Raw genomic sequence first — 22,077 nt, 5'->3', positions numbered from 1 at the left:
CCCATCTCACCATAACGAAGATGAGATAGGCTTAATCGTTAACTGCCAGGTAGTCGGGAAACAGCGGTGCGGCCCGGCACTTAGCTTTTTCAGTAACTCGCATTGCTATGCCGTTTCCCTAACTCGGAAAAAAGGGGTGCAAATGAGCTCTTAACAAGCTCTGCCTCTAATGTCACCAGGTGTAAGGCAGCTATCCTATATTTAAAGTCAATGTTCAACCCTTTAAATAGGCCTTGAGACATGACTTGAATATTAAATAAGCCAGCACCTCATCTGCAGGTAACTGTTTCGGGGTGACTGCCCCTCATCAGTGCAGAGCAGAGAGTACTGGCTTAATTGGGTGAGAGGATTGTCAGGATTTAGGGTTACTATATCTCATGAGGAGAGAGCGCCTTAGTTGGCATTAGAAGACTCATACATGCTCCTCTGGAATTCTGGTTAGAAGGGATGCAAATGAGCTCTTAACCCCTTAGTGACCACCCATACGTGTTTTTACGGCGGTCACTTAGGGGCCTTAGGCTGGGCTGCCGCGTTTTCACGGCGGCCCAGTTTAAGCGCTGCACGGCTCCCCCGTGCAGCGGGGAGCGCGGACCTGGCTCTCACATGAGAGCCGGGTCCCTGCTCTAACAGCCCAGGAGTGCCGATCCGGGCTGTTTAACCCTTTACATGCCGGGCGCCCGCTGCATGTAAAGTGGTGACAGAGGGAGCGGACTCCCTCTGTCTCCCATCAGCACCCCGAAAATGCGATCGCGGGGTGCTGATGTGCTGGGAAGCTTACCTTGCTTCCGATCAGGGCCCCGAGCCTTTCTTCCGTTACTTCCAGCAGGCTGTGCCTCTCTGGCGCAGCCTGCTGGTCAATGTTCGAATAGCATTGCTATTGAAATGCAATGCATTATAGAGATAATGCATTACATTTTAAAAGCAATCAAAATACTGTATATTATAGTCCCCTTGTGGGACTATTAAGTAGTAAAAAAAAATAGAAAAAAAATACACATTTATTAAATATATTTATTTAAAAAAAATAAGTAAAAAGACAGAATTTCGAATTTATTCTTCGTTTCCACCGAAAAAAAACGTAATAACAAGCGATCAAAAAGCGGCATTTACTCCAAAATCATACCAATGAAAAATACAAGTCGTCTTTCAAAAATCAAGCCCTCACACAATTCCATATAAAAGAATAAAAAAAAGTTATGGGTCTTGTGAAGTGGCAATGCAAAATTATTTTTTGGGTTAATAAAAGGTGTTTTATTGCAAAAAAAGTAGTAAAACGTAAACAAAATTATAAGTATTTAGTATCACTGTAATCGTACTGACCCAGAGAATAAAGATATTATGTTATTTGTACCGAAAAATGAACGCCAAAAAATGTATAATGTAAAAACGCAGTGGCAGTATTGCTATTTTTCCCTGTCTCCCTCCCAGAAAGAGTTAATAAAAGTTAATCAGAAAGTAATGTGTACCCCAAAATGGCGCCATTAAAAACTACAACTTGTCCTGTAAAAAACAAGCCCTCATAAAGCTATATAGATCAAAAAATAAAAAAGTTATAGCTCTTGGAACGAGACCATAAAAAAAGGAAGAAAAACGCTTGGTCATAAAGGCCCAAACAGGCTTGGTCACTAAGGGGTTAAAGGGCTTCTGTCACCCCACTAAACTCATATTTTTTTTTGTTGTGTACTTATAATCCCTATCCTGCCATATTGCCATACATTATGTTATTAATAATTTTTGTTCAGTAGATTTAGCAAAAAACTTACTTTTATGATATGCGAATTACCTTTCTACCAGCAAGTAGGGCGTCTACTTGCTGGTAGCAGCCGCAGAAAACAACCGCCCCCTCCTTCTGTTGATTGACAGTGCCAGCCGCGGTCTCCTCCTCCGGCCAGCCCAGTCAGCATTTCAAAAATCGCGCGCCTGTGTTGATTCGGCGCAGGCGCTCTGAGATAAGGAGGCTCGCCTCTTCAGCACTCCCTCACTGCGCCTGTGCCGATGACGTCTTCTCTTTCGGTGACGTCATCGGCGCAGGCGCACTGAGGGAGTGCTGAGGAGGCGAGCCTCCTTATCTCAGAGCGCCTGCGCCGAATCAACACAGGCGCGCGATTTTTGAAATGCTGACTGGGCTGGCCGGAGGAGGAGATCGCAGCTGGCCCTGTCAATCAACAGAAGGAGGGGGCGGTTTTCTGCGGCTGCTACCAGCAAGTAGACGCCCTACTTGCTGGTAGAAAGGTAATTCGCATATCATAAAAGTAAGTTTTTTGCTAAATCTACTGAACAAAAATTAATAACATAATGTATGGCAATATGGCAGGATAGGGATTATAAGTACACAACAAAAAAAAAATATTAGTTTAGTGGGGTGACAGAAGCTCTGCCTCTATTGCCACCAGATGTAAGACAGCTGTCCTATAGGTCAATGTTCAAACTTTTAAGAGGCCTTGAGACATGACTCGGATATTAAATAAGCCAGCATCTCATCTGCAGACAGCATGTATGCCTATAAGTCTCCTGATGCCTATTAAGACGCCCTCTCCCCTAGGAGATAGTATCCCCTAAATCAGGCATCCTCAACCTGCGGCCCTCCAGCTGTTGTAAAACTACAACTCCCAGCATGCCCGAACAGCCTACAGGTATCGGCCTACAGCAGGGCATTGTGGGAGTTGTAGTTTTACAACAGCTGGAGGGCCGCAGTTTGAAGATGCCTGCCCTAAATCCTAACTCGGAAAGAACATGACTTGCTGTGCTACACTGTTTCCATAGCTTTCATTCACTGCAATGGGAACTACTGAAACTGCAGAGTGCTGGTCCGCTCCTCTGGTTTTCAGCCACCTGGTAGTTGGGGCTTAGTCCTATCTTGCCTTACTAACTCCTTTAATGCTACTGCCATGATGTGAATGTCTGTAATAACTACATTATTAACTGCAAATGTCTTTCCTTACAGGAAGAAAAGATTTTACAAGCACAGCAGGGGACTGTCACTCAAACCGTGGTCATGAGAAATAAAGGTGAGCAATGTCTGAACATATGAAGGACATTATTACTATAAGTGACTATCCAGTCATTTTTTTTTAAATTCAGGAACCTAAAAGTCAGAAACAAAATCTGCTAGCATTTAAGTGTATGTTCACACCATGAATTCAAATCCAACATGTATTTTCACAACAGAAATCCGAGCAGCTTGCACTGCCAAGTAACTGTATAAGGATCACCCCAGTTATCATCCAGTGGGGTTACTCTTCACATTTCTGCAGGAAAAAAGTAACCTGCCATTTCTTTTCACTGGGGGAAAATGGCAGAAATTTGCTTGGAGATTTTCCTGTGCACGTGAATGAGGTTGTAGAAACCCCTTTCATACGGAAAGGATGCATATTATGGCTCATTCACATTTTATGGATCGGGCCGTCTTTCTCCTGTGTAGAAATGCCTGTTCTTGTCCACAATTACGGACAACAATAGGATAAGTTTTATCTGGTTGTGGGACTGTGGAAAGAAGGTACAGATGTGGACAGCACGGTTGGGTGAGTGGCCCCTTACTGTACATGAAAATTTCCATGTGAAAAGTCACTAGACACAGCCCATGGGCAAGAAGTTTTATTTATTTTTTTGAAGAGAAGAATCAGATCCTATTATTTGTAATCTCAGAAAACACCTGCAATTGTAAATGTTTCCAAACTCATGTTTTTTGGGAGATTTTTTTGTGCCAGTGTATGAAGAGGGCAAATAGGTGCACCCAATGCGGTGCATGTGCACGTCTACCTGTCTGAACATCTTGTTAGACATACACCAGTATGAGCTGCCTTATATTTGCACCTAAATTTTGCCTCTTCTCTACTTTCTAAGTTGTTGTTGGGCGCACAGCAGCTTTTGTGGCAGTTTTTTATACATCTTTTTGAGCCAGAAATGGATTCAAAAGGAATGAGAAATACAAAGGAATAACTTTAGAGCTCTTTCACACGATTCAGTTTTTTGTCCAGGTGTGATGTGTGTTGTGAACACAGCGTCTGGACATGAATCCTGAATCTTGATCCATTCATTTCAGTCATTGTTTTTCAAGCATCATATTTGCATTCAGGAAAAATCTCAGCATGTTTAATTTAGGGTTGTTGCGATACCCAATTTTTTTTTAGATTTCGATACCATAAAAAAGTATTGCGATACTCAATACCATTCGATACCACACAAAAAAAATAAAACACAAAAAAAGCCGCATGCATTACGCATTTTAAAAAATGGCGAATCGCACAGTTTGAATTTATAAAAAAATTTCTGTTCCGGCGTTCACCGCATAGATTTTATATTTTTATATTTTATTAGTTTGGACTTTTTGGATGTGGTGATAGAGCTCTATTAGGGTGAATAGGACTTCACACTCTCCCTGCTGCTCTGTGCATAGTGCACACAGCAGCAGGGAGATTACCATGGCAGCCAGGGCTTCAGTAGCATCCTGGCTGCCAAGGTAATCGATCGGAGTCCTAGGATTACACTTCTGGGGCTCCGATCAGAAGCTGCCACTGCCACCAATGAGGAGGAGGGGAGGGGACCCTGTGGCCACTGCCACCAATGAGGAGGAGGGGAGGGGACCCGGTGGCCACTGCCATCAATGATTTTAATACTGGGGGGTTAAGAGGGGGGGGGGGGGGGCACAGCGCCACCAATGATTTTAATACTAGTATCGATAAATGTCAAATGCCAGTATCGTATCGATACCAGGACAAAAGTAAACCTTAGTTTAATTGTGCGTTTATCATGCAGCCCTGGCACAATAGAAATTAATGGGAAAAACAGAAAGCACCTGGATGCAATCCAGATGTAATTCGCTTTCGGCCTCATGCACACGAACGTATTTTGTTTCAGTGTCCGTTCCGTTTTCTTTGCGGATAGGTGAGGACCCATTCATTTTAATGGTTCCGCAAAAAATGCGGACAGCACACAGTTTGCTGTCCGCATCCGTATGTCCGTTCCATAGCCCCGCAAAAAATATAGAGCATGTCCTATTCTTGTCCGTTTTGCGTACAAGGATAGGCGTTGTTACAATTGATCCATAAAAAAAACTGATGCAATACGGATGCCAAAAGGACGTATTTTTTTGCAGCTTGGTGTTTTGCGGACTGCAAAACACATATGGTCGTGTGAATTTCGCCTTTCACTGATAGCTGCTAGGATATGTAGATTGTTATTCTTCAGTTTTTTTTCATGCGCATGAAGAACGCATGCTATCTGGATATAATCTGGATGGAAAAAACGGACACACTAAACACAATTGCAAAAAAACTGATTGAACTTGCATGCAAAACCATCATTTTTTTTCCTGAACCGATCCTGACACAATCCGTATCGATTGTGGGAAAGAGGCTTTATAGTTCTCCTTGTCGCAGAATCGTCTTTTGGCTTTGGCCCAAAAAAACTGCATCGGAAAAGCTGTGTGAGACCTTCCCAGCTATGAAGAAAGCCTCCTCTTCTGAAAGACCTCTCCCGCTTGGCACTTTTTCAATTTGATGACATTGAAGTTGCTAAATAATTTGCTCAGTCTGTTTTCAGTGTAAACTGTGCAATTTATGCTAAATACTGCAATGAACGGGTTAATATGTGTGAGCAATTGTATAATAGACTTGGATTTTTTTATATATTTTTTTTTTTTTAGGTTCCCAACCAAAGGAGCGGCCTCGCTCAGCAATCGTGGCAGTAGATGAAAAGTCTTTGATGACGCTTGGCTTCAACGCCAGAAGACCGCAGACTGCTCTGTCCATCTCCAAAAGTATCTCTACACAAAATATCTCAGGGTAGGAAGCTTTTAGTTTGCTGTGTAAACCCAATAAAAGGCAAAAAAACATATTACAGTGCTGTTTCTCTTATCAGTAGGGTCTTGTTACCAGTTATGATATAAGCAGTGTAAAAAACCTTTCTTCTTACTCTGATGTCTTATCACAGTGCATGATCAATAAGGCAGTATGTGGCCACTTCTATGACAATTCACTTTTGAAGGAAGGTTTTCATGAATGCTCTATCTGCAGGCTTGGGCGCGATGACAATCTTCTGGGCAGCTTGAGAGCTTTGTCACAATCAACAGACTCTTTGCACAAAGTCAGTAAGGGCAATGAGTCCATGGAGTCGCTGAGTGATGAAGGTAATAGGCTAGTAGTCACACAATACTCTTATTTTTCTTTCTATTCATGTATTTACTTTAGCCAATAGTAACTGCTCGACCCAATATCACCATCAAATGTAAGCTTCCAGCTAATATAATTAGGATATTTTTCTTTATTTCATAGTGACATAGGATTATGGTGTTCCATATTGTATTTTAACCCCCACACCTTCATAGTCTGCTTCATATTGTTCTCTCCTCCTGGCAGTCGTTTTGGACTTTTAATTGCTAAGTAGTAATTTTTCTCCTAGGCACTGATCTGTATGAGGGGCAGCTCATGGGAGAGTTTGAGATGGACTCGAGGCAGCTGGAGAAGGCCTCTTGGAGTGAAGCAGTGGACAGCGGGTATCTTATGCAACAAATGAAAGATGTTGTGAAACGTCAGGATGTTATTTATGGTGAGGAGGATGTTATGTATGATGTTGGATAACCCCTTTAATGGGTTTTTCCGAGATGTTTTAAATGATAGGTACTAATCAGTATCTGATTGTTGGGGGTCCGACACCCGGGACTCCCACTGATCAGCTGTTTGAGAAGGCACTGGTGCTCGTAGTATAACGCCACCACCTTCTCTCAGCTCACCAGGCACAGTGTCCTACATTGTACAGCGGCTGTGCTTGGTATTGCAGCTCAGTCCCATTCACTTCTTCAATATGGCTGAGCTGCGCCTAGGCCATGTGACTCATGAATATGACGTCGCTGGCCTAGGCTAAGCTGTGAGAAGGCCGAGGAGTTACAAACGCAGGTACCTACTCAAAAAGATGATTGGCAGGGTCCCGGGTGTTGGACCCCCACTGATCAGATACTGATGACCTATCCAGAAGTTGGGTCATCAGTTAAAATATATGGGAAAACCCCTTTAATGGGGTTTTGCCACCGTTGCACTTATAGTTGATTAAAATTCTGTTTTATACGTGTTTATTTTACATATATTAATGATGCAGCTTATATGCAAAGGTTTACATCTTTTCTGCCAATGATGGCGCTCGCTAGTGTTCATTGAGGTGTTTGCTTACTGTGTTCATGAATGAGCTTTGGATCGGGTGGCTGCGCATGCGCAGTTATACCAGAGTCTCCCTCAGCTCCTTGCATTGAGATGAGCGGAGCTCATCTCATGCATGTGCCGCAGTGAAATGAGATCCCTCTGTCTGGAGGAGTTATTTAGGACTATCACTCACATTCCCAGCTTTTCACTGTTTTTCCATAGAACCAGATGAGTCAGATGGATCTCATGCACTGTATCTGCTGATCCTCCAGGTGGACTGCATTTTGGGAGGGCTGGTCTCTGAAGAGTAAATATTTTTCAGTTAAATGTCCATTTTGTTCTACAAATGTTAATAATGTTATCTTTATGCACAGAGCTTATGCAGACTGAAATGCACCACATCCTCAGACTGAAGATCATGAATGACATCTACTGTCAGGGAATGTCGTCTGAACTGCAGTATGAGCAGCAAGTCATAGAGAAGATCTTCCCATGCATGGAAGATCTGCTAAATCTCCACACTCAGTTCTTCCAGCGGATGTTGGAAAGAAAAAGGGAATCTATGGCTGAAAAAAGTGAGAAGAATTTTGTCATCAGAAGGATTGGTGATATTTGCACACACCAGGTAACATCTGTGCGTGTACTTTGTGCATGTTAATGCCCTATTGACACTTGTGTATGAATGTTGGTCCATAGTATGGAACCTTATTGTATTGTTAGTTACATGTGCTGTATAACGCTCCGTATTCTCTTGTAGAAGGTCTTCTATTGTAAATACATTGTGTAGTTTTGTGTGTTTGCTGGCCAGTAGTAATGGATCTCTGATGGCTCCAATGGGAAATGGAACAACTGATTTAGCACTTTTTTAAACTTGCTAAGTTTGGACAACTTCTCCTAAATCCTGTCAAGGCATAAGGATCTGGTATTAGTTTATTGGGCCTCTCTTAGCCAGAGCTGGGGTGAGAGTTTGGGGTTGTATTAGGAAAGGAGGAACCTCCTAAGAGCTTAAACCAAGAAGTTGGTCACAATCAGCTCTTGGTTCTAAAGGGCTTATGAAGTCCCCTGAAATCAATGTGATCACCTGATAAAGGTCCCCCCACCCTCAGCGCTGCTGGTCTGGTTCCCCTCCAACTGTAAGTGATGAATTCATATCAGTCGTTAATATGATCGCTCAGCCAATCACTTCCCTCAGAGGTCACTTGTTGTTCGTGCACATGTGACTGCTGAGGCCAGTGATTAAGTGGTCACGTGAATGATGGATGTGACATCACTTCTGGTCAAACGAGGACCAGACCCGCAGCATTGGAACAGGGAAGTCTGCCTCTGCATTCATATGGGGAACGTGGGTCTCCATTCTAGTGATTGTCAGGGGCCCCAGGACAGACTCCTGGGTCTAAGTTGTCATAAAGCAACCCTTTTAATTGAAAACGAGCATTGATCTTGAGGTACGTCCAATGGAATTCTAGTCCCACTAGAATCAGATTTTCCGCAATCTTAAAAAATTATTTAGTGTGATTTTATGTAGGCTGGAGCCACTGTACCAATGAAGTCTTAGTATTCACCCATTCATCGTATTTGCCTGTTTCTTTCCATTTAGCATGCAATGCAGTATCTGTGTGTCACACAACAGTCAGTAATAAAATCACACAGCACGCAATGCCAGCCATATTTTATTGTGTATACTTGTATATTGGTCTTTTCCACTGTGATGCATTTGATACTTTAAAGAGCTTTTCCACACTGATATTAATAAAACTTAAAGCGGTTTTCCCTTCTCAGACAATGGGGGCATCGCTAGGATATGCTCCCATTGTCTGATCTCGTAAAGTGGCAAAGTGAAGGAGGGGGCACCGCGCATGTGTGACTGCCCTCCGTTCATTTCTATGGGGCAGCTGAAAATAGCCGAACACTGGCTCGGCTATTTCTGTCGGCCCCATGGAAGTGAATGGATGCGATGGCTGGTCATGCATGGTGCGCTCCTATTCATTTCTATGGGGATTCCGAAATTAGCCGAGCGAGTCACTCTATTTTCAGCCGGCCAATAGGAACGCCGGCTTTATTTTTGGCTGCGTTTACGAGATAGGTGCAGGTCCCAGAGTTGGGACCCGCACCTATCGGGCAACGGAAGCATATCCTAATGATATGCCCACATTGTCTGAGATGGGAATACCCCTTTAACTGCCATATAAATGAAAGTTTCCACGACTTTCTAATATACTTTGTTTCAGTTTTAATAGTTTGCTGTGACTGAGAAAACACAAGTTTACATTGACAGGCTGCAAACCTATAGATACTGTACACAGTGCTGCACTCAGTGCTCGAATGGGCTAAAATTATGTATTTAGCCTGCAGAACCCTCCTGAAATAGACCCAGCTGAGAGCAGGACTAGCTCTGTATGTGTTTTTAGCCTGTGAATGGAAACCATACTGTTCTCATTCACTGACAGCCAGCAATATATCTTCAGAATTGTAAGATATTGCAATATAAAGTACATTAGGAAATGGGAGAACTTTTCATTTATGTCGTGATTTAGCTTTATCAACCGAGTACCGGCAAACCCCCTTCAAGTTCCATTGAAATTATAAAAAAATAAAAGGTTCCACTGACCTGATCATTTGCTGATTTGTCCTTCCAGTTTTCCGGAGAAAATGCAGAGCGTATGATGAAAACATATGGTAAATTCTGTGGCCACCACAAGGAAGCGTTGGACTACTTCAAGGATCTGCTGTCTAAAGATAAAAGGTTTCAGGCCTTTGTAAAGGTACGAAATAGATGTCGTGATACAAAGTAAATGCCCATGTTCAGCGTGCTGCCAAATACATGTGAGTCACCTTTTATATTTTTATCCATTTCAGAAAAAAAGTAGTAGCCCCTTAGTCAGGCGTATGGGGATTCCAGAATGCCTGTTGCTGGTTACACAGAGAATTACCAAGTATCCGATCATTTTGGAGCGAATTCTGCATTATACAGAAGGTAATTTCCTCATACATACATATACCTGGGTTATCCTTCCAGCATGAGATGCAAGCACCACACGAGCAACTTTTCATTTGGGATGTTCTGTTTTTGGCCAAGAAAAATGTTCATCAGTGATGGTTAACCCCGTTTCCTGAGGGTAGTGCAGTATATGTCAGTGCTTTAATAGGACTTTGTTGAAGCTCAGGACATTCACCTGAATGGGAATGTGCTGCAAATAGAGTATGTGACCAATGAACTTGGAAGTCACTGGCCTAGATGACGCAATGGTGCTCATCAGGGCACTGCAGCCCCTTTAACCAGCTGATGGGTGGGGCTGCTGGGAGTTGGACCCCCACAATCAGATATTGATGACCTATCCTGAGGGTAGTATAGTAGTAATATCACTTTAAGTGATCACTTTCTCATTTTATAGATTTATTTTTGTTTTTTTATTACAATTTTTTGTCTGTCTGGGACCTAACTAGAATTTTGATATTTCAGAAAATGAGGTGGAACACCAGTCTGTAACATATGCCCTAAGCCTGGTAAAGGATGTTATAAATGGAGTGAACAACAAAGTAAAAAATTACGAGATGAAGAAGCGCCTCCACGAGATCTATAGTAAAACAGACAGCAAGTCTATACAACGGATGAAGAGTGGACAAATGTTTGCCAAGGAGGATCTAAAGAGAAGAAAATTTGTTCGTGATGGCCCCGTGTTCTTGAGGTCCAACCAAACCAGTAGATCGAAAGGTAAAATATGACGCAGAGTTAGGCTACATGCACACAACCGTATGTGTATTGCGGTCTGCAAATTGTGGATCCACAAAAAAAAACACTGATGACCTCCGTATGCCATCCGTTTTTTTTGTTTTTTTTTGCGGATCCATTGTAACAATGCCTAAAACGGACAAGAATAGGACATGTTCTATTTTTTTGCGGGGCTACGGACCGGACATACTGATGCGGACAGCAGACAGTGTGCTGTCCACATTTTTTTGCGGACCCATTGAAATGAATGAGTCAGCATCCTATCAGCAAAAAAAAAAAACGGAACGGACGCGGAAATAAACAATGTTCGTGTGCATGTAGCCTCAGACAATTGATTTGCTTTGGAGAGGAATGATTTAGAGATGATTAAAGGGAATCTCGTGGCCGATGTTTGGCGCAGGTGCAATACACAATCCATTGCCCAGGGTGCTTCTGTATTCAGCAAAGGCAGTCTCGAGACATCAGGGCCAGGTGTGATTACGTCTTAGATGCCTGGCGCTGTCAGTCAAAGTAATGGGACCTGTAGAAGACTAAGCGGAGTCTCTGGGTGCAATGGCCTTGTACTTGTTGCAGCCACAGACTAATCTGCATATTATTAAGACACTGTTTTATCTGTATTGCAGCCATGGAGTGAGATGGGACCAACACCATTAGATTCAGCTGACAGGGGCACAGCTAAATTTATTAAGAGGCGCTTCTGTCAGATTTCCTTTAAATAAGGAAGAGTCTGTGTAATTCTCCTAGTTGGAGAATTGAGCCATCTGTGCACATATGCTTCCAGGAGTTAACACATAGGTTCTCATAATTGGGAGACTGCTGAAATGCGAGAATCCCAGTGAGGCTGTTCTGGAGGACTGTCCATCTCGGAGGCTCAGCTTTTTTACACAGTGACATCAGTACAGTTTAGTTGTGTGTTAGTCATCCTCGCCCACAGGCAGTGTTCTGCCAAGAACAACCAGTTCTCCCAGTCTCCACCCTACTTGGAGGAGCATTTTGTTTTTCCCTGTTCCATCAACACCAATTTTACAAGGCTTGGTAACCTGGTTTTCTTGGCCTTGAAGTGTCTCCATCAGCATAGACAGGAAGTAAAAGGAAAGGGAGGAGAAGAACCTCCTAATTTAAAGCTATTTTTGCTGCTCGTGAACCATATTTCTTAAAAACAATCATCCTTTCCAGATGAATCGCCACTTATAAGTTTTGCATATTGGAACATTTATCTAATGCAAAATGTGTTAGAGAAGTGAGCCAGTTCTGACTACAACACAGTAGCACCGTCCACAGGGTTAGACGCAGCAGATGATTGCAGGGCTGGACATTCTGCACAATGGCAGGAAGGTTACAGACAGTGCATTTATTGTCATTTACAGTAAGCCTTTTATTGTTTCACAGAGGCCCTGGCTGTTCTGCTGTCTGATGTGTTACTCTTCCTCCAAGAAAAGGACCAGAAATACGTCTTTGCATCACTGGTGAGGATCCTTCACATCATTGAACTATCTACTTTCACCCTGTGACAGTCAAATCTTCAGCTTATTTTTCTAAATATTGACACAGAAAATGGGTTGCAGAAAGAAACTGATTAGCCCCATCTTGTGTGCTTTAGGGCTGAAACGATTACTCGATTAAATCAAGTTGCTCAACACAAAAAAATCCTTGATGCAAATTTTTCGAGGATTCGTTTGTGCCACGGAGCATGAGTGAAGTGCTTGCTATTACTCAAGCTTCATGGTCACACGCCGGCCGGCACCTCTCTGTCCTGGATCCTAACGTACACACATTGTCACTGTGTGATGTCAGGTCCCAGTACAGCATGTGAAAAAGATGCTGGAAGATCTCTGGAGTGTCGTCGGCGCCCCTACAGGAAAGGTAAGTATTTGATTTCACTGGTGTTGAAGAATTATGGCTAGGAGGGGGAGATGGTGGCACTGGGGGAGAGTCTGATGGTACTTGTAAGGGGGGAGGGAAGAGAGTCTGATGGCGGGAGGGGGGGGGGGGGGGGAACTGAAGAGTTTTTATAAAGGAAAATGTTCTAATTATTTTATTCTTATTAGAGTATTTGATTCATTGTTGGTTTAATCAGTAGAATACTTGATCACAAAATAATCGATAACTGCAGCCTTAGGCCTCTTTCACACTGGCGTGTGCGGCCCGTGGTCGTGCTGTGGCGCAATGCACGAGCACAGTCCGTGGGGCAGCCGCAGCGGATCGCGGACCCATTCACTTGAATGGGTCCGCGATCCGGCCGTTGCGCAAAAAGATAGGACATGTTCTATCTTTTTGCGAAACGGAAGTACGGGACGAAACCCCACAGAAGCACTCCGTAGGGTTCCGTTCCGTGGTTCCGTTCCGCATCTCCGGATTTGCGGACCCATTCAAGTGAATGGGTCCGCATCCGTGATGCGGAATGCCCACGGAACGGCGCCCGTGTATTGAGGCCCGCTTTTTGCGGGCTGCAATACGGCAACGGGCCGCACACGCCAGTGTGAAAGAGGCCTTGGTGTGCTCCTTCCTGATTTAAGTATTTTAAAATATTTGCCTACATTTATTAATTCATTAACGTCTGCTTTTGGTAAAAATGACATTATGAAGTAACATCTAAAATTGCACTAAAACTACGGTTAACAGAGCCACAAATTAGTGCACATGGCAGCAATAATAATAATTTAATAAATTGGGTGCAGTTTTCACCAGCTATTCTCTCCGATTTCATGTTGGTGTACAGGCCTATATTTGTAAGACATCTGCAGAATAGAAACATGTTCCAGGTTGGGCCGAAGTAGAACTGGCCAGAATCATAGGATAATGCCTTTTTCACACGGGGCAAGTTTTCCACGTGGGTTAAATGCGTGAGGTGAATGCATTGCACCCGCACTGAAACCTGACCCATTCATGTCAATGGGGCTGTGTACATGAGCGATGTTTTCCACGCATCACTTGTGCGTTGCGTTGCGTGAAAATCGCAGCATGTTCTATATTCAGTGTTTTTCACGCAACGCAGGCCCCATAGAAATTAATTGGGCTGCGTTAAAATCACATCCGCAAGCAATTGCGGTGCGATTTTTCACTCATGGGTGCTAAGGAGACGAGGGATGAGCGACCAGGGACCCCATTTATTTTATTATTTTCCATTATAACATGGTTATAATGAAAAATAATAGCATTCTTTAATACAGAATGCTTAGTACAATGTCAATTGAGGGTTAAACATTACTCACCTCATCCACTTGATCGCGCAGTCGGGATCCTCTTCTTTTTTCTTCTTGAAGGACCTGCAAAAGGACCTTCGCTGACGTCGCTTAATATTGAGGACCTTCTGTCTTCATTCAGCAGGACCTGCGCTGATCATCTTTTTGCAGGTCCCTCAAGAAGAACAAAGAGGATCCCGGCTGCACGATCAAGTGGATGGGGCGAGTAATATTTTTATTATTTTTTTTAACCCTCAATTGACATTGTACTTTGTATTCTGTATTAAAGAATGCTATTATTTTCCATTATAACCATGTTAGTCTACTTTCACACTGGCGTTTTGGTTTCCGTTTGTGAGATCTGTTCAGGGCTCTCACAAGTGGTCCAAAACGGATCAGTTTTGCCCTTAATGCATTCTGAATGGATAAGGATCTGCTCAGAATGCATCAGTTTGCATCAGTTCAGTATCCATTCTGCTCTGGAGGCGGACACCATAACGCTGCTTGCAGCATTTTGGTGTCCGTCTGATGAAACTGAGCCAAACAGATCCGTCCTGACACACAATGTAAGTCAATGGGGACAGATCCGTTTTCACTGACACAATATGGCACAATAGAAAACGGATCTGTCCCCCATTGACTTTTAGTGGTGTTCAAAACGGATCCGTTTTGGCAATGTTAAAGATAATACAAACGGATCCGTTCTGAACAGATGCATGCGGTTGTATTATCTGAACGGATGCATTTGTGCAGATCCATGACGTATCCGCACCAAACGCGAGTGTTAAAGTAGCCTTATGGAAAAGAATTAAATCTACAGAACACCAAACCCAAACTTCAGTGAAGAAGTCCGGGTTCGGGTCTAGGTACCACATTCAGTTTTTTTATCACGCGCATGCAAAACGCATTGCACCCACGCGATAAAAACTGAACGCGAACACAGGCAAAACTGAATGACTTTGCCTGCGAACTCGCTCAGTTTTCACTGAACGCAGACGCAACGCATCTGGACCTAATCCGGACACGCTCGTCTGCAAGGGGCCTAACTGACGACAAATGATTGTTTATCTGACTTTAAAGGGTGCCTATAATTTTTATTTTTATTTTTTAATTTTGACAGTGCTGTCAGATATTTCAGTCAGTGGGGGTCCAAGAGATGGTACCCCCACCTGTACCCCTTTGTCTCTGTTCAGCACAGCTCGGCTTTCATCGGAGAACAGGGTGGTGTACTGGCTCATGAAAAGTCTGAGTTTATACTCCCATTTGCTGGTGATCGGAGATGTATTTTCAGTTTCCGCCACCAATCAGCAGTTCAGACCATATCCATACTATCAACTTATTTCCCTCAATGACGCGTGAAGGTCTCTCAGGCTTTAATAGCTTTAGACATTCAGAACATCTCTTTAGTTGACTTTGTCCACTTTCCAGTATTTTTTGTACATTTATATATATATTTTTTTTTTTATTTTTTTTTTAAATAAGGAGCACAAATCAACAGTGATATCTTTGAAGAATCTCATTGTGCGGGAGGTAGCTCACGATGAGAAGGGCCTGTTCCTGATCAGCATGGTTGGAAAAGACCCTGAATTGGTAGAAGTACTTGCCAGTACCAAGGAAGAGAGGAACAGCTGGATTGAAACAATCAAGGAAACAACGAGGACCATGTATGTTGTTATTTTATGTTGCATTACTTTACCACTGAAGTAGACCATGTACTGTGTATTGAAGGATTTGTGCAGTGGCTTAATATTGATGACCTATTCTCGGGGTAGTTGATTATTATCAGATTGTTGAGGGTCCGACCCCTAGCACCCTCGCCGATCAGCTGTTTGAAGGGGTCACTGCACTCGTGCGAGTGTGTCTTACTGTTCAAAGTTTACCTGCACATCTTTTCCTTTATAGTGGCAGCTCAGTATTATTACACCTGCCCTGTTTCATCCAAGTGAATAGGATGAGCAGTTGTAGTTACACTGCACCTCTGCTCACACAAGCGCTGGGACCCCTTGAAACAAGTGATCAGTGGGGTGCCAAGAGTCTGGCCCCCAACAATCTGGTATTGATGACCTGTCCTGAGGATAGGTCGTCAGTAGTAATTCACTGCACAAACAATCAGTCACTACCTTGCCTTGTACCTATAGGGAGAAAGATGAGGATGAAGGTGTTCAGAGTGAATCTGAGGAAGAAAAAAGAAACTGGGACACCAAAGCCAAAGAATTAAAAGGTACAAACCTCCATGTTATATTGTACGGGAGTAGTGAAACTTTACATTGTCCTCACAACACACACATGCATTCTATATGGCACTGTGCATGCTCCACTATTACCCCATTAAAAGTACTCCTTCTCGCAGATACATGTTTTTTTGTCCAGAATACCCCCTTAACTGTGAGAGCATAGAGGAGAATTAGTGAATTTCCATTTCTGTACTGCAGGAGAGCCTGATGTGAAATAAACATTACCGTGGATTTCGTTTCCACCATTCTGATTTGATTATAGTGGAGATAAGCGCCAAGCAAAATTGCACATGTAGTTCTCAGATACGTGTTCCATGCACAGGAGTTAAATGTGACAGTGGGAGACGCAGCAGGCGGATTGATTGGTGCTGATGCCAGGCGCGTGTACAATGCAGGAGAAGTCTGAGATGTTGTACAATTGCTTCATCTAAATTACTGCCATCCCGGGAGACACAGACAGAAGCAATTCTGGAGTTACACTTGGATATGTTTTTCACATGACGCTTTGCAGTGTACAGAGTTTCCTATATCATTAGATGCTACTTTATGATTAGTCCTTCTTTCATGGCAGATTATCTACTACTTTTTCTGGGAATGAAGTAATCATAAGTGATTGGGGGGACACATCTGTTAAACTTGGCAAACAGGGGTTTTAGTTAAAGAGGACCTTTCATGTTTTTTTTTTATTAATTGAGATAAATACCTTTCCTTGCAGGGTACCCCCCGCTGATGCTGCCACCCTGCCTGATTTTTTTAAAAATATCGCTCCTACGCCCCGCTGTGCCCCTCCCCTGCAGTTTTCCTGCTCAGTATGTTAATGCTGAGCATCGGTACAGGGAGGAGCAGACGCCAGGTTAACTCAATGGGCGTCTCCTTCTCCCTGGCTGTGCCGCGATCCAATCACAGCGGAGAGCGTCACAGCCAGGGAGAAGGTGAGCTTTTGTTTCTCCCTGTGACGCTCTCCGCTGTGATTGGATCGCGGCACAGCCAGGGAGAAGGAGACGCCCATTGAGTTAACCTGGCGTCTGCTCCTCCCTGTACCGATGCTCAGCATTAACATACTGAGCAGGAAAACTGCAGGGGAGGGGCACAGCGGGGCGTAGGAGCGATATTTTTTAAAAAATCAGGCAGGGTGGCAGCATCAGCGGGGGGTACCCTGCAAGGAAAGGTATTTATCTCAATTAATAAAAAAAAACATGAAAGGTCCTCTTCAAATGTGTGACAAGCTGTTCTAGAGAAATCCCTGTGTGACCACAGGGTGGCAGCAGTACATGAATAAATAATAGCTTACCTACTGTAAGTGCAGCTTCTGTGAACCAGAAATGTAGAAATACAATTATACCACAAGCAGATCACAGCATGTAATAAAAGTTCCGTCCAGATTTCCACACTTTTATAGACCATCATCCCCCACTGGGTGCACAGTATACAGCCTGAGTCTGCTGTTCAAATCCTTAAATTAACACAAGAGATCCAGCGCTACCAAGGATCAGTAAAAACTTGTTCCAATTTTAGATACATAAAAGACAAAACAACTCCGCAACCACATACGTGTATAAAGTGTAGACCACAGTTAATCACACGTGTGAGCGGATGTGGAGTTGGTTGGCTCTTGTATCTAGAGCTGGGAGCACAGGATCTCTTGCTTTCTTTTAAGCAGGTGATAGCGTTGATTTTTGTCTCCTTTTTCCTCAATAACAGAGCAACTTCAGCAAAAAGATGATCAGATTATTGGTTTACTTGAAGAAAAAGAGAAGATATTTCAAACCTTGGTGGACAGTAGTACTCATGAAAAGAATTTGTGTACGTCTGGAAGAATTCTTTTCAGAGCGAACACAGAAGAGGCTCCACGAGGAGAGAGTTTAATAAAAAGTGCAATAAAAGAAGGTAAGATGATTCTTACGTATCAAACTACATGGAATAACATGATGCAGTAGAAGCATTCAGTATCAAGGACATCTGTACATACGTATACATTAGAGTTGGGCTCTTTTACTACTCTTACAATTTATTTTCTTGTATTATTATGTAGTATACCAGGGAGGGATCCTGCGACAATGAGTTAAGCAGCTGGGGCCACCCCAGTCAGATGCTATGGAGGGAAGCGAGTGCTGGATCTCATGTCCCTTGCAGTGTCTTAGTAGCAGCTCCCTGATTTGGATACTAGAGGGGTCCCTAATAAAGCTTTTACATAGGGGTTGATCAATCTGGGAAAAACTATAGCGTACTCTTCACATTTATTACTGGTTTCTATCTTACAGTTGAGACACTTCAGGTCCTGTTAAACCAGAATCTGTGGAGCAGTATAGTTCAGCAGGTTCCCAGTCCTGCAGACCTGGAGGCTGGAGTCGGGTCAGTTTCTCTACCTCGAAGAGCAGAAACCTTTGGAGGGTTTGACAGCCATCAACTTAATGCCTCTAAAAGTGAGTATAACGCACAGTACTAACACATGCTACACATAGATTAGTGTTGCAAAAAAAGATAAAAAGAGCACAACGGAAGGATCTCGTAAAAATATAATTTATTAAATATACCATTTAAAATCGTCAACAGTTTTTTCTATACAGTTAAAGGGCTTCTGTCACCCCACTAAAGAAATAATAATTTTTTTGGGCTACTTAAATTCCTTATACTGCGATATATCAATCTATAGTGCTCTTACTCATTTTCGTTCAGTAGTTTAATCAAAAAACGGACTTTTATAATGAGGGAGTGCTGAGGAGGCGAGCCCAGGAGAACAAGGGCAGTTTCCTCCTACTATAACCAAGTCCCCGAACATACCGGAGGACATAACGGGAGAACGGAGCGGCGCCCAGGGATAATAGTAAGTGCAGTGAGATCCCCGGGCGCCGCTGTATAGGTCATGATACTTAGTTCAGCATGTTTGGACCGATGAAAGGTCCTCTTTAAGGTCATGCAATACCACGGAGCAATAAAGAAAACTTCTTACCTCTACAGGACAGACCGCTGAACCTAGACACCCATTTCGCTTGTAGTACGCTTCATCAGGAACTACTCACCAATATGCAAGTGCAAGAACATAGTGGGTAGTGAGACCCCACCACCTCATCCCCCTAGGCAGCTCTGCAAGTGAATGCAACTAGTCCTGCTCGCAATCTAGGACAGGTTGCTTGTTGCCATTTAAATAATTCCCAGAGGACCCCTTTAAAAGCAAGGCATTGCTAGCGAATACTGTGGAAAAGACACAATGTTGATCTTGTCACTAATTGATCCTATCTTACACTTGAAGGTGGAGAGAAAGAAGAGGGAGAAGATGGACAGGATTTACGGAGGACAGAATCGGACAGTGTTCTGAAAAAGGTACAAGTGTCTTCTGTATTAATATATAGGAGTCTGTCACTGGTAAACCAGGCACTCTGCCTTGTAGGTGTAGCTCAGCTGAATGCAATGATTCACATGGCCGTGCTCGGCCAGGGAAACACAGGCATATGTCTGCTGGATCTCCTGGACCGACTGCAGCTCCCCAGACCCAAACTGACTGCATCATAATGATTTATGATACAGTTCTGATCTTGGGTCAATTGTACTGTGCAACAGATCTCTAAAGGTCCCTTTACACAGGATGATGTACAGGCAGATTGTCGAGAAGGAAGCGTTCTTTCCCGACAATCTGATCACTGGTGAAGGAGACTGCTGCATTTCCATGCACCGATCTCCTCCAGAGTGTGGGGATGAGTGATTGCCAATGCTCTTCCTCATACTGTCTTGTTGTTTCCCCCTCAGATTAGGTTTACACAGCACAATCTGCCACCAGGAAACAAGGATTTTTGTGCTGCACAAACAATCCAATTACCCAATGAACGAGTGTTTTGCTCATTCATCGGGTAATTGGCGGTACATCTACACTGCCAGATCATCGATAATAAGTGTTACTATGAACGCTCGTTAGCGATGTACAGTGAGTTTCCTGGCGATGGGCTGCCTATAAATTGTATTATATTTTTTCTGGTACAGTATAAGGAGGGGTAATTGAGTAAATATGTTGCAATGAGCTTCCAATGAAACAAATTCATATATTATGTAAATGTGACCACTGCTACAGTGATATAGTGATTTTCCTGGGGAAATTCTAGGTTTCTTAACGACATAGCTAACATGCCATTGTAAGATATTGCAGCTAGACATACTAGCCAGCGTTGCTGTACTACTCCTTTTACAATTAGCCAAGAGCACTGCAGCAAATTTATGCTAAATATGTGGGAGCCAAAGGAACAGACCCTTGCACTCCTTAGGCTACTTTCACACTAGCGTTCGGGGCTCCGCTTGTGAGCTCCGTTTGAAGGGTCTCACAAGCGGCCCCGAACGCATCCGTACTGCCCCAATGCATTCTGAGTGGATGCGGATCTGCTCAGAATGCATCAGTCTGTCAGCGTTCAGCCTCCGCTCAGCAAGCGGACACCCGAACGCTGCTTGCAGCGTTCGGGTGTCCGCCTGGCCGTGCGGAGGCAAACGGATCCGTCCAGACTTACAATGTAAGTCAATTGGGACGGATCCGTTTGAAGTTGACACAATATGGCTCAATTTTCAAACTGATCCGTCCCCCATTGACTTTCAATGTAAAGTCTGGACGGATCCGTCTAAACTACTTTCACACTTAGAATTTTTACTAAGCTATAATGCAGATGGATCCGTTCTGAACGGATCCAAACGTCTGCATTATAGGAGCGGATCCGTCTGTGCAGACAGCAGACGGGTCCGCTCTGAACGCAAGTGTGAAAGTAGCCTTAAACGGGTTGTCCACAAATGGGAACCATTTCTAAAGATCCCACAGCATAACCACCCACAGTGGTGATCATACTTACCTGATCCCCGCTGCTGGGTTCCAGTGCCATCACTGCTCCGCCGACTCTGCAGGTTCAGGGTCTCTGACTCCAGGTCACTTGACAGTTGCAGCCAATGACTGGCCGTAGCAGTCAATTGTCACTCATGTGTCATGTAACATGACTCGTGTTGCTAAGTCATGTGACCACTGTGGCCAGTCATTGGTTGCAGCGGTCAATTGATCTGTCGTCAAACCAGATACGGGGAGACCCAGGACCTGCAGAGCTGGGCAGCGATAGAGCTAGAACTTAGGGGCAGGGATCAGGTAAATATGACTGCCACTACAAGACCGGCCATGCTGTGGGGTCTGTTGAAAAGGTCCCCAGTCATGAACAATCCCTTTAAATATTACAGCAGCTTAGTGTCTTTAAACGATTAATAAACACAGGTTACTCACAACAACAGTAAATGAAGGCCCGGAAACGATAATGGGCCACATAACCACCCCTCAAAAAAAGGCCCACTAAACATGAAACAGATGCACCTAAACATCGGGGTGCATCTGTCTATGATGATCTTCATGTGAGTCTCCCTCAGGTGTATACCGCACTTTAGTGATGTATTTTTGTCTCTATTTCGATGATGTTTTATTCATAGAAACATAGAATGTGTCGGCAGATAAGAACCATTTGGCCCATCTAGTCTGCCCAATATACTGAATACTATGGATAGCCCCTGGCCCTATCTTATATGAAGGATGGCCTTATGCCTACCCCATGCATGCTTAAACTCCTTCACTGTATTTGCAGCTACCACTTCTGCAGGAAGGCTATTCCATGCATCCACTACACTCAGTAAAGTAATACTTCCTGATATTTTTTTTTAACCTTTGCCCCTCTAATTTAAAACTATGTCCTGTTGTAGCAGTTTTTCTTCTTTTAAAGAGGACCTTTCATTACAATAAAAAATCTAAACTAAGCAAACAGACATGGAGAGCGGCGCCCAGGGATCTCCCT

The 22,077-nt window shown here is 43.5% G+C and overlaps 1 protein-coding gene and 2 long non-coding RNA genes across 7 annotated transcripts in view; 1 reads left to right on the top strand and 2 right to left on the bottom strand.

Annotated features, from left to right (window-relative positions):
• LOC120985959 overlaps positions 1–22,077 on the bottom strand; it is a 1,109,413-nt gene that overhangs the window by 636,795 nt on the left and 450,541 nt on the right. The window lies entirely within an intron of this gene.
• Positions 1–22,077, top strand: part of AKAP13 (A-kinase anchoring protein 13) — a 230,781-nt gene that overhangs the window by 195,891 nt on the left and 12,813 nt on the right. For all 5 annotated transcript variants that reach the window (XM_040414184.1, XM_040414183.1, XM_040414185.1 and 2 more), the window contains 14 exons: positions 2,945–3,008; positions 5,645–5,783; positions 6,015–6,127; positions 6,400–6,546; positions 7,508–7,758; positions 9,770–9,895; positions 9,990–10,107; positions 10,594–10,845; positions 12,253–12,329; positions 15,528–15,709; positions 16,184–16,266; positions 17,981–18,166; positions 18,541–18,702; positions 19,530–19,600. In XM_040414184.1, coding sequence (XP_040270118.1) covers positions 2,945–3,008; positions 5,645–5,783; positions 6,015–6,127; positions 6,400–6,546; positions 7,508–7,758; positions 9,770–9,895; positions 9,990–10,107; positions 10,594–10,845; positions 12,253–12,329; positions 15,528–15,709; positions 16,184–16,266; positions 17,981–18,166; positions 18,541–18,702; positions 19,530–19,600 — 1,971 coding nt within the window. The remainder of the gene's footprint in view (positions 1–2,944; positions 3,009–5,644; positions 5,784–6,014; positions 6,128–6,399; positions 6,547–7,507; positions 7,759–9,769; positions 9,896–9,989; positions 10,108–10,593; positions 10,846–12,252; positions 12,330–15,527; positions 15,710–16,183; positions 16,267–17,980; positions 18,167–18,540; positions 18,703–19,529; positions 19,601–22,077) is intronic.
• On the bottom strand, positions 817–16,803 carry LOC120985960. The gene is made up of 3 exons (XR_005775613.1): positions 16,716–16,803; positions 3,754–3,759; positions 817–827 (listed from the first exon to the last, which is right to left on the bottom strand). It is a non-coding gene; the product is annotated as an uncharacterized LOC120985960 (long non-coding RNA).

Source organism: Bufo bufo, chromosome 1 (genome assembly GCF_905171765.1).
Source record: "Bufo bufo chromosome 1, aBufBuf1.1, whole genome shotgun sequence".
In the NCBI taxonomy this organism is placed as follows: domain Eukaryota; kingdom Metazoa; phylum Chordata; class Amphibia; order Anura; family Bufonidae; genus Bufo; species Bufo bufo.
This window is presented reverse-complemented; position numbering and strand designations above follow the sequence as displayed.